The following is a 15,671-nucleotide window of genomic DNA, read 5'->3' as shown; positions in this document are numbered from 1 at the left end:
TTTCAAGCTGATAGCTTACGTTCCCTCGCCAGTGCATTTCCCTTGAGAAGTGGTGAAAGTTGTTCAATGAAGCTTTTGTGTTCTTTTGGGGAATCTCAGCTAATTCACATACAGGCGTACTTTGTACTTTTTTTTTCTTTGTTAAGCAGCCATTGTGCTATCCCCAGCACAGGAGAGCGCAGGGGAAAGAACAAAGAGCAGCAGGCAGTGAGAATGTGACACCATCTCTTCCCATGCAGCTCTGTTGCTGCGGCTCGGCCGGCTGGATGTTATTTTAGTGGCTGTGCATCCCACCCATGCGTTTCTGTGGGCCCAGAAGCCGCGCTGCTGTGACGCCTTGTGAGCTCGAAGCTTATTCATGTTCAGGAATGGGAGGGTCAGGGCCATCGACACACACCAGCATCCTGCTGCCTATTATTTCCTGCCAGTGCTGGCGTCGCACCAAGCCCTAACATGACAGGTGGATGGAGTTCACAAGGAAATAATGTCATGGGCCAGTTTTCCAGGAAAGCTGTTAACTCTATTCACAAACTCGGGCCTTCAGATTGAAAGGGAATGTGGCTGAGAAGAGGTGGTGAAGGGCTGCTCTGGTGTTATTTACCTTTTTTTTTGAATAGAATATTCACTGACATCTCCTGCTGCAGTACAGAAATTTTCACCTCTCTATAGTGCCTTCCTCTTCAAGAGTAGACTGTGGCTGAATGCCTTATAACTTACAGAACCAGGGGGGCACTGCCTCTGCAAATCCCAAGTGGCCATTTTCATTTCAGTCAGACTGCAAATGATGGTAAGAAATTAAACTTCTGCCTTTTGCTGAGCTAACTGGTTCCTAGGAAACAGAAAAGGAGAAGAAATATGAGGTGAGATCTAAGACTGATGTTAGCCTGGAGACTTCAGGCATTTTATAAGAATGAAACCGAGGATACAGACAAGGTTGTATCAGAAACAAGACTTACATATTTTTAAAAATCTCTGTCTTTCAACAAGGCAATTGTGTAAAGCTCTACTATCCCTCCATGACTTTACGCAGTGTCCAACATTTGCTGTTGTATGCTCTTCTCTTTCTTTCCCCCTTTCTTCTCCATTTTTAAAGTTTAATACTTTTTTTTTCTCTTATTCTAGAACGCACAGAAGAGTTATGAAGTGAAAGCAATCAATGAAAAAAAAAATGTTTTTCACAAATGCCATGTTTGCCATAAGTGCAAATTTTTGGATGCACTGAGTTAGGACAATAGGACTCCAACTGGCTGCTCACAAGAGGAAGGATTAAGTCCTCTGTCATGTTAATAGTGACATCAACAACCTGAATAAAAGCCAAAAATTCAAGTTGATTCTGCAGTTTAAGACCATTGTTCTCCCATATGGTTTAGCCTGCAAGATTTAGTCTACACATAGAGTTTTGCCAGGATTTATATCATTTTTTACATCATACAGTGCAATTCTTGACATGTCAATGTATTTTTATGTATAAAAGCCCTTTGTAATTGACAAAGATTTATACTGATATAGCTAAAACATCCTACAATCTAAAGGCACCAGAGGTATTTCAAAATACAAATGCAAAATGATGGCGTCCAATATTGTTCTGCTCTTCTTATTTTGGAGCCTGTTCTAAAAACAAATCAGGTGAACCCTGCTAATAATATGCAACAACCTCTGTCTCAGATATTAAAGGAGCAGAAGCCCTGGACTTCGACTCTGGATAAGCAAAACTGAGGCAAGAATAGGGGATATTCCAGAGGGCTAGTTCCTGGCCTGACCCTTCTGGATCCTGATGACACTCTCAGGCCTTTCTTTGTTCCATACCCCGAGCCTGGTTCCTGTTCTGTAGAGCTGCGTTAATACTGTACATTCGTTGTTTGGTAACAGGAGCTCTCCCATGTGTCCAAGGCAGAGAAACTTAATTCTTGACACGAGTCCACAAAACTAACCTTTCTCTCTCTCTCTATTTTTTTTTTTGTTAAACCTGGCAAATTATGGTATTAGAACCACAGTCACGTACAAAACATGACACGTTAAGTGACTGGGGAATCATAAATTGGGCGTTTTGACTTGAACAAATACTAGGCATTGTCATACCAAACTGATTATTATTTTAAAATACTGTCCCAGGCTATAACTGGCTTTGTGTACAATAGCAATACAGGGTGTAGTTACATACACAATTTCCTGTGCTTAAGTTTTGAAATTATTATTTAAGATCTCCGTAACATTTGCCCGGTGCACCAGCGCAATTCCCCTATTAGATAATTTTCTATCCTTGTGAGGGCAATTTTGCTTGCGCAATGCTGCCAGAGCTTTCAGGAAGGGAGAGACAAGCAATTGTGACAATAAAATTTGCATCAGCTCCCACCCAACCTCTCCCAGAACCGAAATACCATTTGCCACATTCAAAGCCTTTTCACACCAGAAGGGAAGGTGTTTCTGAGCTGGAAAGTCATTGTGATCTCCACAGGGTTGCATCCTCCAGGCTGACTTTTGCCTCTCAGGTTCCCATGAGAAACAGCAAACAGCAATTGTGGAGTTCCAAATGGCTTCATGTCAAAGGCTTGGTGGACTGCATGACCCGACATCCAGGCATGAAACCCCAAATCAATCCAGATTAGGTCATGGGAACCAGATTAGGTCAAGATGAAATTTTGCTGTTTGTAGATGACCAGTTTGAGGTGGTTGACCCTTGTAATAGCATTGTAAGTGTGCCCTTGTAGAAGACGTTATCACCAGTTTCTGGAAAAATGAAGGTGCTAAGCCTGTCACACAGCACTCACATAGCACCTCTCCCAGAACGATTGTTTCTTAAGGGATAAAAAGAATGTATTCTTCCTGTGTTGAAACCAGGACAAGGGGTGCAGAGAGAGAGGGGACAGTAATGAAAATGTCTGTAATATGTAGATTTGCAGGAAGAAACATGCACTGTGAGACTCGTGCTGGACGTCATCATTGGTCAATCAGAAAAGATGCTACTACTACTTCAGATTGTCCCAAAACCAATGCACACAAATCACGAGTGAATTCCTGGGCAGACTTTCGCTCACTGCTTGATATGAAGATGCTTGTGCATGTACTTTGTCTCACGAGGACACAGCTGATGCTGCTGAGCTCAGCGGTGTGTGCTATGGAGGCCCCGTATTACCGAGAGGCCTCTCAACCTGTCAGTTCGCTGCTAGTACAGGACACCATGTTGTATCCGAAGCTTTTCCGTGCTGGGGATCACACCTAGGGTCATTGCAATGCTGTCTGTCACCGCTTACATGCTGCTTAATGCCTAGATGCAATTAGCAAGGCAGAGGGTGGTGCAGGCACTCTGCTGTGTCCTTGTATATGCAGTGCAAATATAAAAGACAGCAGAGATAAGGGAAAGGAAATGTCTTCTAGTAGTAGCTGAGCGGCTCTTGCTCGCTCTTACCTACCCTTTCTGAAAAAACTGCTGTCAAAAACCCGTTGCCTCTGTTCCACTGAGTTTGGCCTTTTCTTTTTTGACTTGGAGCAGAGCCTCACCTTGCACTGCTACTTTCCTTCCACACGCCGCACGCAAGCTCGCCCGTATCACAGCAATGGCGAAGGGAGGACCCATGTATGGGAAAGACTTCTGAAGAGGGCAACAGGGTGCTTCTGCTCTGGGCTCAGCCTGGAACCACAGGGCTGAGCTGCTACACATGCGTAGTGGAAATCACTGCATCTCTACAGCCCCTGCAATTCTCTCCTCGGCAGCCTGCAAAATTCCACTGAGCAAAAAGAAATGGGGAGAGGGAAGACGGAGTCAGAATAACTATTGTGTTCCCAGGGGGAAAAAAAATAAACAGCCCTATTTAGCTTATCCAGCTTTGCTAATGTCAATCACTTTTCTCATTTTAAACAGGAAAGACACCACTTTAGTCCACCTGTTCCATTATTTATCATGCTATGCATTTCCCATGAATTGTCACTCATGCAAAACCTGTACATCGTAAGGGGACACCCTAATATTTTTAATGACCTTAAGCAAAGTGATTGACATTAGACACCGGTGTCAGATGTTCTGGTGACGCAACATGTTCTCCTAGCAGCAGGAAAGCTTCCTGCCGTGATTAAGTTAGGGCTATGGAAGTGCTAAAATGTGTTGTCAGCTTTCCTCTGATGCAAGTGATTTTATTATAGCGTCTGGTAACCACGGAGTGTGGCAACGCAAATACTGACTCCAAACATCCCCTCCCATACATATAGCTTGCTCTATTTAAAACACGAAGTGCACTTTGCAAATCCGGGGATAAGTTATGGATGTAACAAGCTTAAACCATGGAGGGAGAGAAAAAGGCGGCACCTAAGCCAGAATGCCTGGGTGGTTTCAGCAGGAGAGGCGCAGGGCTCCAGGATGACCTGCAGAAGGCTATCTGTCCCCTGCGGCACCTGCCTGGCAGGTGTGCTCTGCATCAGCACCGCCACAGCCGTGGTGGATCCAGAGGCTCCGGAGGGCAAAGAGGAGGCACGCTAGCACAGGCCTCGTTTACTGCTGCAGGGGAAACAAAAATCACATCCAGCCCTTTTGAGTCAGGAGAAAGTAAGAGGGAGGGAAGAGAGAAAGGAAAAAAAAAAAGGAAAGAAAGAGGATTCCATGCAGGCCTTCTGCCTTCTGATACCCTCATACACGCTGGGGTGGAAGTCTGTGACTTGTCTCAGCATCACTTGTCCTTCAAGATATCAATGAAGAAGTAATGTTCTGGTTTGCTTCAATTTAGGACCAGCCCCTCAATTATTCATCACCTGAGAAAAGCTGGGAGACCTCTAGAAAAGACTTACAGAATCAAACATCTCAGACACACATAGGGGACACCTGGCACCTGCTTTTCATAAGGACTCGTAATCCCAAACCTCATTCAGCAAACACTTAGTACACCGATGACTTTGCTTCCACAAGTAATTATTAATAGTTCTGTCTAAAACTGACTATGCCAGTAGCATCTGCAGAACTGACTGTTATGATTTTTCAAGCTGCAGGAGGGATGGGCTAGCGAACCAAAATGCATAGTCTACAGAGATTTTTGGAAGAGATGAGCAGTACATATGTTCACAGTTATTGTCACAGGTGGTGTTCTACAAAAATAGAATCATAAAGCAGTCAAAGTTGAAGACACAAGCTATCTAGACAGCAATTTAAAAAAAAAAGATTTTCTAAAGGTCTAGCAGCACTGAATATTATTTTAATGAAATTTACTCTTTAATTCTATATCAAAATAATCAAAAAGTGCTAAACCTGATCACTTAATTTACAAAAAAAAAAGTCTCATGTTTTAAGCTATTATCATACCTCGTTATTTAGGTTAGACAACATAATTACACATTTCTACCTATTTCTATTCAATAGTAACACAAAATTAATATTAGTTGGTTTAAAAAAGGGGGAAAGTACCACAGATATTGGGAGGGGAAAGTTACATAAAATATAAGAAACAGCTTATTGAGCAATCCGCAGTGTGTTTTGTTGTTATTGCCTTTTTTTTTTTTGAGCTACAATTTAAGTCACAGGCAATGTGGCCAGAAGGTTGTAGTCACATTAAATGCTATGACTTCTCCCTTGGTCAAATGTCACAGTATGTATTTTAAGGAGATTTCTGGCATTGCAAGTCAATTCAAATTATTTTCTTAGTTCTCACGAGTTCCCTTTCCAATATGATCGGCATGTTGGAGAATGCGGTTATGATGATTGCGGTTATGACGACACTGTTTTCTGTGAAGGAAAAGTGTTTTTTCCTCTGTCTTGGAAAGAGCCACTACCAAGTCTGCAGTAAGAAAAATATTAAGAGCACTTGCAAAGTTTTTAAGAGTATTTCTTAATCCATTCCATTTTCATCTCAGTTCACTTCCAAAGTTAAATTAAAGCCTGCAATCTCTCCTATTGATAAATAGTCAAGTTGACTTACAAAGGTTCTGTCTTCTGTCCAACCTTCTCTTGGTTGTCTTTAACCAAACAGGGTTCGCTGATTTGCCACAAGCGCTGTCTGGCTCTCCCGCCTCTTTGCTTTCTTGTTTTGCTGCCTGATTTTCCAGCACACTGCACTCAAAGCCAGCAAAAGGAGTCCTGATGACAAGAGGACTAATCCAAACACTGAGATGATCGACCCATGGGAGTTGAAGCTGTATGCCACAGCAGTAACCACAATGCCGGCTATGAGGATAACCACGCCAAAGGGAATGGTACAGCGGTAACAGGAGAGTTCTGCTCCCCCTGTTGCTGCAGTCAGCTGGCATTCACTGACGAGAGGGATGGTGGTTATCACACAGTCATTGTTATTACTCTTCTCCGTGGTTACAGAATCAGGATGCTTTGGAGCGCCCAGGATCTCTTTAATAGGTTCGTTTGTCATCTTGATTGTCTTGACTTCTTCAATTCTTAGGCTAGAGCAGGCTCTCCTGAATACGCATTGCACTGTGGAGAGAAGAGCATGAGTTGAGCTAAGCAGCGTTGCCGTTATGTGACAAATGGGTGACACAGAAGTACCCCACTTGGAATCGCAAAGAAGCAGATGCTCTAACCCCACAAGGATTTATGCACAAGCTTAATTGTCACACTACTGATTGTGGAGGATGTGAATCAATTTTTATGGTAGTCATCAGCACGTGCATAAGTGCTAGAAAGAACAGAGTCACAGATCAAGATAGACCCCAACCTTCAAGTGTTGTGGGCCAAATCCCACTTTAAGTTACATCCTAAAGTCAGTATTTCTGGATGTAATTTAGATTCAATGGCTTTACATCTTCTGACAAGGAAGTGAAATTCATGGGCTGTTCTGGTTAAAAATTCTACTCTTGCTTACATGCTTTTTCACAGTTTCTTTATATATACACCTATATGTACACATTAGACAGATTTGCTCCAATGCGTGCTACAATAACATGGACAAGAACTGTCCCAGCAAAAAAACAAACCCTTTCTCAACGCAAGTGCTACTTAGCAAAAAAATTCAAATGGTCATGACTAGGTATGGATGTGGGGGGAATGGGGATGAAGACAGTTCCCTGCACTCAGCGAACACCAGCTGAAAACTGGTGAGCCTACCATTACAGCAACATCAATGCCAGACTGTCAGCTTGCCATTTAAATTGGCTTAAAGCAAGAGCAATGGGTCCCTTGTAAGTCCATGAAACCACATCCATGTTACTGCGTGGGAGAGAGATTTACAGTTACACTCATTCATCTTAGTTACAGTAGTTTGCTTTCCTCCTGTCTCCATATTGTATACACAGGCAGCGTGCACAATGTGATTGCATCTGCATTACGAGGCAAAATACCTTCTGTCTCCATGGAGCCCAGCGCACAACTGGAGTCCACCTCATCAGGGCAGGACAAGCCCTTGGCTCGCCACCGCTACAGGCTGCCATGACAGACCTTGGCCATCTCACTGGGACTTTGGTGGTGTGGGGGCCACCCTGGAGTCTGCAGTGAGCCTCTGACAACGCCGGGGCTACCATGGCTGTGCTGTCTTGGACCAGCCTGTGCACCCCACCACATACAACAGAGACTGGGACACTGGGTAACCACCAGGTTTTCTTGCTGTGAGTAGCTCACAGGACTCCTCCACCACTCTCCAGTACAAGCTGTGTAGCTTTTGCTCTTACGAACAGCACGATATGCAGCTCAGAGAACAAGGAAGAGCGTTGGCAATGCAGTAATGCTTTTATCACTTTTATCACCTTCACATCTGTGACTAGGAAGTTAATTGCCAGATACTTGTATTCTCCTTTTCCTTTCCCACCACTCCCACCCTTGTTGCTAAGATATACTCGCCCATTGTGGAGAGCCCTTGGTTTTGTATCTCAGTACCTCATATAACTGACGTGCTTTGTGAGAAAGAAGATTTCACTATTTTTAAGCACACACAAACAGGCTATACTCTGTATGGAGTCACAGAGTTTGTACGAGAGTTTCCTTGAACCCTAATGAGAAAGGAAACTTCAGATTTGGTTTGACAAAGCTTTTGTTCTACAGCTCTAAAGAAGAGTGCTCAGCTCAACATTGTACCTTGCCGTACACAGCTATTCAGAGCTCAGTCCTGCAAGGGGCTCGGCAAACAAGACGGAGTAGCCTTTCCCTCCATAATGACAACGCTGAGCACAACACAAGTGAGCTCACACTGAGCACACACACTGACAACACAAGAGGAAACGGGCACAAACTGACACACAGGAGGTTCTGTCTGAACATCAGGAAACACTTTTTTTTACTGTGAGGGCGACAGAGCACTGACTATGGTTGCCCAGAAAGGTTTTGGCGTCTCCATCCTTGGAGATATTCAAAAGCCGTCTGGACAGTCCTGGGCAGACTTCTTTAGGTGACCCTGCTTGAGTGGGACGGGGGGTGGATCACATGACCTCCAGAGGTCCCTTCCAACCACAACCAGTCTGTGATTCCGTGTGTTTCTGTGAAAGTATCTGGTATCTCCAAGGGCATGAAGGGGATCTGAATAGTGCTTATCAGACAAAGCAAATATATCTGTGCTGACGCCTTAGATATACTCAGTTCTCCTAGGTTCTGTTGCTTTGTCTTTTGAATCGTAACACATAATTAAGCAGCTTTTATATCGGTTGAAAGGGTCCAGGAAAGCCATGGCGTTGCTGTAGAGCACCATCGATCCACCCCCACATGGATCTGAGCTCAAGTTCTGCATTTTCAATAATGACTTACATGGCAGCGAGACTCAAGCTGGCACCACTATGTTGCTGCATTACTTACCCATAAAACGTTACAGAAGTTCAGCACAACAGAAGAATGTGGTCCCCAAATGTCACTTTTTTTTTTGACCTTACCATTAGCCATATTCAATTTGCTCAACATTTTATTATTAAATTTGGGGGGGGCGGGGGGAATTAACCATTTTCCATATAAAAGGTCTCTTAGTTCCAAATACATTGTAACAACTATTCAAAAGTCCAAATACTCTCTCTAACAGTCACGGAAACAGGGAAACTTGAAAAGGCTTTGGATTGGGCTCATAATAAACATGATTATTCTGAAGAATTTTAACATTCAGTCTAAGTACATTTACTCCTGTCTCTAGAGGAGTCCTTGTCCCTCTGCTTCAGATACATCCCCAATGAGCATTAAATCTCTTGGACATCTTGTACAGAGATTTATGAAGAAAGAAGATGTATTTATACAGTCAAAACTAACATAGAGTTTTATAAAAAATCTCCTAAACTATCAAAATTAGCGTTGACTTCTGAGAAGCACAGTTCTTGCCTGTAATAGGATGTAAGCAAACAGGCATTCATATAAAACAAATAAACAAACCTCTATTGAAATACCATCAGTTAAATAAACAACAGAACCTATCTGAAGTGTGAGTAAAGGTATTCAGCCCCAGAAAATAGTGTACTAGATCCTCATTGCCAGCAAAGTCACTTCTGACTTACCCCAACAGGTGACTTGGTTCAAGTTTCAGGGTAAGAAATTTAGGCAAAGATACTCAGCAACACCAGCATCCTCTCACTAATCATACTGGAAGTACTGTCTTAAGGAGCTACTTTGACTTGGAGGAAGAATGTGTTTCTGTGGCAACCTGTGGCTAACACTGGATAAACGGGAGAAGAATGTTTTTACCCACTAGTAAGTCTAAGTTGAGATTTACTGAAAAGACATGAAATCCACCAGCATGCACACCTACCAGGTCCATGAGAAATGCATCGTAACAAATCCCTTGGCTCAGTAAGAAGAGGAAGACTGAGGAGGAAGACTGCTTAAGATGTCTCATATGTCAATTCAAGGCAGCGTCATGCAGCAGAAAGAGGCGCTCCAGGCTTTGAAGTGTCAGATGTTGCCGAATGATGAATTGGAGGTGACAATATTCTAGCACGGAAGTTTCCTACAAGAAAAGATGTTGGGTATTTATCAGCTTCTTAAGAACCAAACTCCTGCATGGAAAAGATCCCGCTTGTGTGCTGACTCCTGCTCCTAACCTAACCGAAGCAGGAGATGTTATCCCTCTGGCTCTCCTAGTGATTTCTGGCTCTTTGCTTGGAAGCAGCCACCCATTTCTGGCCCTATGTAACATTTTCCTTTGATGATGTGACACCTCATTGATGAGTGTCGCAACCCAGGCAGGTACTGTACATGAATTTCTGTAGTTAAAAATCTCATTTAACTTAATTTCTATTGCTCACTTCAGTGATGTGAACCATGACTCAGAATACTTGGGGGTTTGTCTCTTCTTTGTCTCCAGTTTCTTTGAGCAAATCAATTCATCTCCCTGTGCCTTGGTTCTCCTAGCTGTAAACTTACAGCGGTAACATGCTTCCCACTAAAACTCCCTTTTAAATCTATTCTCCTATAACAAAACCTAAGAAATATAATCCTAAAAACTCCTCTCAGAAAAAAAAAAAAAGGCAAATTAACTGAGTCCAAGAGCTCACTGTAATAAACATGAGTCCATTATATTTACTATTGTTCATTTCTGTTACCAGATTTTTTAAAACAAGATTCATAACTCAGATAGGGACAAGGCAGAATCTGCAGCAGAGCAGCATGACAACTCTGCAGAAAGCAGAGCGATGGAAGTTGTTATCAACTGCAGAAACAGCTGTGAAATCACCAAGCAGCTGGGCAAAACTTACGAAGCAGTAGAGATTTATGTTGCTAATCTTATTCAACATTCCCTTTCTATATGTGCATGATTATGGAAGATCATTTTTACACTGAAGCAGGAGTCCTAAATGGGGATGAGAATAAGTTCATGAGAATAAATTCATATAATGATAAACTTTAAGGGCTTTTTCTCTTTTTAAGTTATTTAGACCATGCTAACATCTCACAAACATTTACAGGAACAAACTGCTGATGTTCTTCTCTAGATGATCCTTGGAATAAGCCTTGACATAGCTAAAGTAATTTAGCCAATTATTGAAGTACGCTAATAATAAGGAAGTCTCCTTGCTTATCTCCTTGACTATATTCTTGTGCACCCTACCTAGCAATTAGTTCAACTTTTTGAAAAGTTTTGAGGGAAATGCAGAAAAAAAATCACTTTAGATAAATAATCTAGATTACATTAAAACAAAAGCAGACCTCTGAAATTATCTTGTAGTCAACTTCCACTTGTATTACAAGAATGGTTATTTTTGTTTAAAAGCTAATGCAATTGTGCCCCCTAAGCCACTCTGCTAGCATCATTCTTTGAAAAGATTAACTGTTCTGTCAGTAATTTATTTGTATTTGTCCTTGACTACATACAGTTTAGGTAATTTTTTTAAATGAATGTCTTTATCAAAAAATCTGACTGATAGAGCAACTTCTTATAGACAGGATTTCTCCCCTCCTCCTCCTCTCCCTCACCACAAAGCTGAGAAGCAGAAACACATGAAATCCATACATTAAGCTTCCAATATTTTAACTCTGAATCATTTCAGTTGGTGCTTTCTCAGGAGGCTTCCCACATCCTGAATATCTCTGTGCAAGTGCAAAGAGCTGGTATTTCTCAGCCACTGCAATTCTTTCCCCTTTTTTGCATTTTACTCAGAACCAGTAAGTTTTAAGTTTTCTGCCTTCAGGCTCTGGACCCGGTTCTCTGTGTCTTGTATAATATTTCAAACACCCGTTTTTTGCTTACATAAAATTCCAATTCATGCTCATGCTTCACACTTGGTTTTGCATTAAAGTGACTATGGAAAACAGCATAAGGAGCCCTGTACTAAGAGGAGAACCAGAGTTCATTTGGAATTCAGCAGACTATAGTAATCCTAAACAGAATCCCACAGCTCTTCCCCAAGTGAACAATCCTGGAAATACAGAACTAGAATTTGTACTTAAAAGACTCCAGGATCAGGCCCTGAATTACAGGGGTAGGAGAAGAACACATTACACCCGTGCCTGAGCCTCAGGATGCCCCAAGTTTCCACCAGAAAGTTTTGAGATAAAATAATTACCAGATTGAAGCTCTCACACCTTTTTCGTTTTTTAGACGTAGTTGGAAGGGAGGATGGGAGCCAACCAAACCTCTCCACAAACACTGTTATCTGCAAACAGCAAAACTTTCAAACGCGTCTACCAGACGCCACCCGCACCTCGGGTAAAACCCTGCGTGTGGCGCCTGTCCCCGAACACCTATGCAAGAGAGGAGAGAGGCGAACGGGCAAGGAAAGCTTTGTGCACGCTTGCTGCTCTACAGCCCGCCGGTAACGAAGAGGCACGACCCCGCGGGGGCACAGCCCGATCTCCAACGCGGGGGCGGACACCCCGAAGCCTGTGGCTGCAAGACTCCATCCGCGGGGAAAACGTGCCACACCGGAGGGAGCGGTGCTGGGACCCGCCGGCCGGAGCGGAGAGGCTCCCCGCGGTGCCCCAGCAACCCCAGCCCGCCGCCGGCGGGGCAGCGGGGACCCGGGCGCTGCCGGAGCCCCGCGGGCACCGAGAGCCGGCGGGGGCGCGGCCGCCGGGCGTGCGGGTCCAGCGGCTGCTAGCCACGCCGTGCCCTGCCGTGCCGTGCCGTGCAGTGCAGTGCAGAGCCGTGCCAGACTATAGTATAGTATAGTATAGTATAGTATAGTATAGTATAGTATAGTATAGTATAGTATAGTATAGTATAGTATAGTATAGTATAGTATAGTATAGTATAGTATAGTATAGTGTGCCGAGCCGAGCCGTGCCTTACCTCCCGACCGCCGGACGGGACTGCGGCGGACACTAGCCCAGAGCAAGCATAAGAGGGGGATGCAGCGCGCTGCACAAGGGACTGTAAACAAAGTTCTTGGTGAGAGCGAAACAATTAAGGGACCGGAGCAAATTCAGCGGCGGGAGCTGCGGCGGGCGGGGCGGCGCTCACCGGGGAAGGTCCCCCTCCGGTTTGTGAGGGCGGCCGGGGGGAGGGCTGTCCTTCAGAGGCCAGGCTGGCCAGGACGGCCTCCTCGCTCGCCCTGCCCTCCGCGGTTGGCTCGTCCAGGCCGGCGGTGCTGGCGCTGCAGGGTTCTCATGCCCAGTTGAGAGATGCGCAGGGTGGGGACACGCATGTCCCCCCTTCGCCGCCGGGGCAAGGCTCTGCGTCGCGCCCCGGCCGTGTCAGGTTAAACACGGGGCCTGCGAGAGTATGTTCTAGCCCTCTCTGCCCTGCTGCACGCCACCATGCCGGGTGTCCGACCCCATCCATATCAAGACATGGCGATTGCCAGGGCTCGCCGCCTGTCCCCAGCCCTTTGGGGATGTCCGGAGTGGCAGTGCCCGGTGGTAGGGCAAGAGCACAGTCCATGCTGAAATCCGGACAAACTCCTAGCTGGTGCTTAACTGACAGGAATTAAATGAGGAGGAACATAGTTTTGGATGACATCCTTAGAGGATAAAGTTTTATGTATCATCTAGAAATATCTTAACTGGCTTTTCTGTGTTTTAATCACTTATTTCAGCAGAACACCAAATACTACAGGGGTTTGGAGCGGATGAGGACGGGTGTGTGTTCTTTTTTATATGATTTCTGTTCTTTTCAGACAAAAAGCAGACAAATTTTGCTTTTAAGGCTTGTAAAAGGACATGTTTGAATTTTGCAGTTAAGCTTACCCAAAGTTTATATTTTAAAGGCTCTATTTTATCAATGATTGATAAAAGAGCAGTGCACCAGATGTATTTAATCAGCCACTCTGTCTCTGAAAGCATGCATGTACTTTTGACTCCCTTTCCAGGGTGAAATCCTGGCCTCACAGAAATTAATAGCAAAACTTCCATCAACTTTACAGGGGCCAGGATTTCACCCTGTGTATCATTAAGAACTCCCCAGTGATGGAGACCCTGCCAAGGGTTCATCTCCTCCAGCCGAATCAGCCAGGGGGTTCTGGAAGAGCTCCACAGCTTTATACAAGAAACTGGCATTTTTTCCCCATTTGCTCGTGTTGTCTCCAAATACATCGGCATTTCAGCAGAAATGACAAGCAAACTGGATCTGAGAGGAGCTGCCATTAAAGAGGATCTCTTGGGCCATTTAGTCAAGTTCCTCCTAGTACAGGCGGCCGTGCCAGGTAACATCTTTATTAAACTTGACAAGTTCCACCTCAAACCAACCGGGTTTCCTACTCCTGTTGAAAGGCTATGAGCCTGTTCTGCTGATATCTAGGAACCTCAGTCTTGTTTCTAGCTGCATGTATTCATAGGCAATTATACATGGATAAACAAGCCTTTGGCTGAAATGGATCTTCTTTCTTTTGGCAATTAATCATCTAATGTCCTACGAGGTAGAAATCAGACTCTCTCAGTCTTATTTCCAATCATAATTTTTTCAGATGTGACCCTACCACTATTCTGCATGGAATTGCAAGTATTGTCCTGTCTCTACCAGAAATACTAGCATTTCATAATTATCCTCTGATGGTTCAGTATATCTGGATTTTTCTCCAGTATTAGTTCCATTTATCACTTTATATCAGCAATTCTTGCTGTTAGCACATATGTGCATGACCTAAACCTCACCCCACTCCTATTACGTCAATTCCTCTGTAGTCCTTCCAGTGTAGTATTTGGTCCTCCTATGTTGATAGAGGACCTCCCTCCCATGCTTACACCGTCAACAGTTTCACTAGTACATTCTCACTTTTCCATGCCAAGTTTATTACTGAAAGTATTACATAAAATACTGAACATATTGCATAAAATAACTCCCAATACTGACTTTTTGAGGAACTAATCTGAAGTACACATAAACAAGCATTGAACCTGGGCTTAGAATTCACGGGTTTCTGTACAAATAAATGCCCTAACAATAGGCTAGAAAGTCATGCTCTCTTCTAGCCCCAGTGCATTTGTAACTCCTTTTTGTGAAGCAGAAAAGCTGCAATGAAAAGCGATGGGAATGATGTCTCTAGTGATGAGATCAGTGAGCTCTCCCCCAGAAGGGTGGGTTTGTAGCTCTCAGGCACGTAAGGGTCGAATACAACTTGGGCACCACCCCTCTGGCCTTTCAAAAAAGGGATGACTGACTACCTCTGCCTTTTAAGGTCCTGCTGCGTTCTGAGCATGACTCTCCAAGGATATAAGGAAAGAAGTACCAAATATACCCGAAGCAGCACGTTTGGCACCTGTAGAAATTCGGTGCAAACAGCTGAGGAAACTGCAGGACTGAGCAACAGCTGCAGTGAGGGGTTACAGGTTCACAATTTTGGACTGCCATGCTTAAATGCTACATAGTTCCCCCTTCCGACCTGCCCTCAATGACAAAATCTCCTCCCTGTGGCCTTAACACAGCTGCTTCAGCGGAGGTGCAGCCCCAGCGGCTGGCTGGGACAATAAGCAAGAAGGCTGTGTGATTCTGGAAGTCATGCAGCCTATTGAGGGAGCAGAGTTTTACTCCTAAATTGAGCAATGCTGTTGCTTTGCCTGCTAAGGCACACTTGCAATACTTCATGGCTTCCTTTGAGTTTCTAACAGTCTCCTGGGCCTTAACAGCACAGCAAACAGTGACTCATTAATCTGGCAAAGTACAACCATTGTGGACTCCCTATTCAATTAGTTTTTCTTGCCTTTTCCCTAACCCTCTACTGAATTTTCCTTTATTTCATCCCTAAGCCCACACACAGACATAACACGCCAGTCGATCACATTTACTGGAAGTTTTAGAAAGCACTCTTTCAACATGTTTAATATGTTGTAAATTGTTCTTATCATACCATGCAGTGTATGTGTTTTCTGATGGGGAATGGAGTCCTTAACAAAGCCAGTTAAACCAGGG

General features: G+C 44.0%; 1 protein-coding gene across 1 annotated transcript; it reads right to left on the bottom strand.

Moving 5' to 3' along the window:
* Nucleotides 1-246: 246 nt before the first annotated feature.
* On the bottom strand, nt 247-12,797 carry TMEM100 (transmembrane protein 100). The gene is made up of 3 exons (XM_063352464.1): nt 12,618-12,797; nt 9,639-9,836; nt 247-6,403 (listed from the first exon to the last, which is right to left on the bottom strand). The coding sequence occupies exon 3, from the start codon at nt 6,339-6,341 to the stop codon at nt 5,937-5,939; it is 405 nt and encodes a 134-aa protein (XP_063208534.1). The 5' UTR covers nt 6,342-6,403; nt 9,639-9,836; nt 12,618-12,797; the 3' UTR covers nt 247-5,936.
* Nucleotides 12,798-15,671: the final 2,874 nt, after the last annotated feature.

Source organism: Chroicocephalus ridibundus, chromosome 14, assembly GCF_963924245.1.
Source record: "Chroicocephalus ridibundus chromosome 14, bChrRid1.1, whole genome shotgun sequence".
NCBI classification, from domain to species: domain Eukaryota; kingdom Metazoa; phylum Chordata; class Aves; order Charadriiformes; family Laridae; genus Chroicocephalus; species Chroicocephalus ridibundus.
The sequence above is the reverse complement of the archived record's forward strand: the minus strand, read 5'-3'. Positions and strand labels throughout refer to the sequence as shown.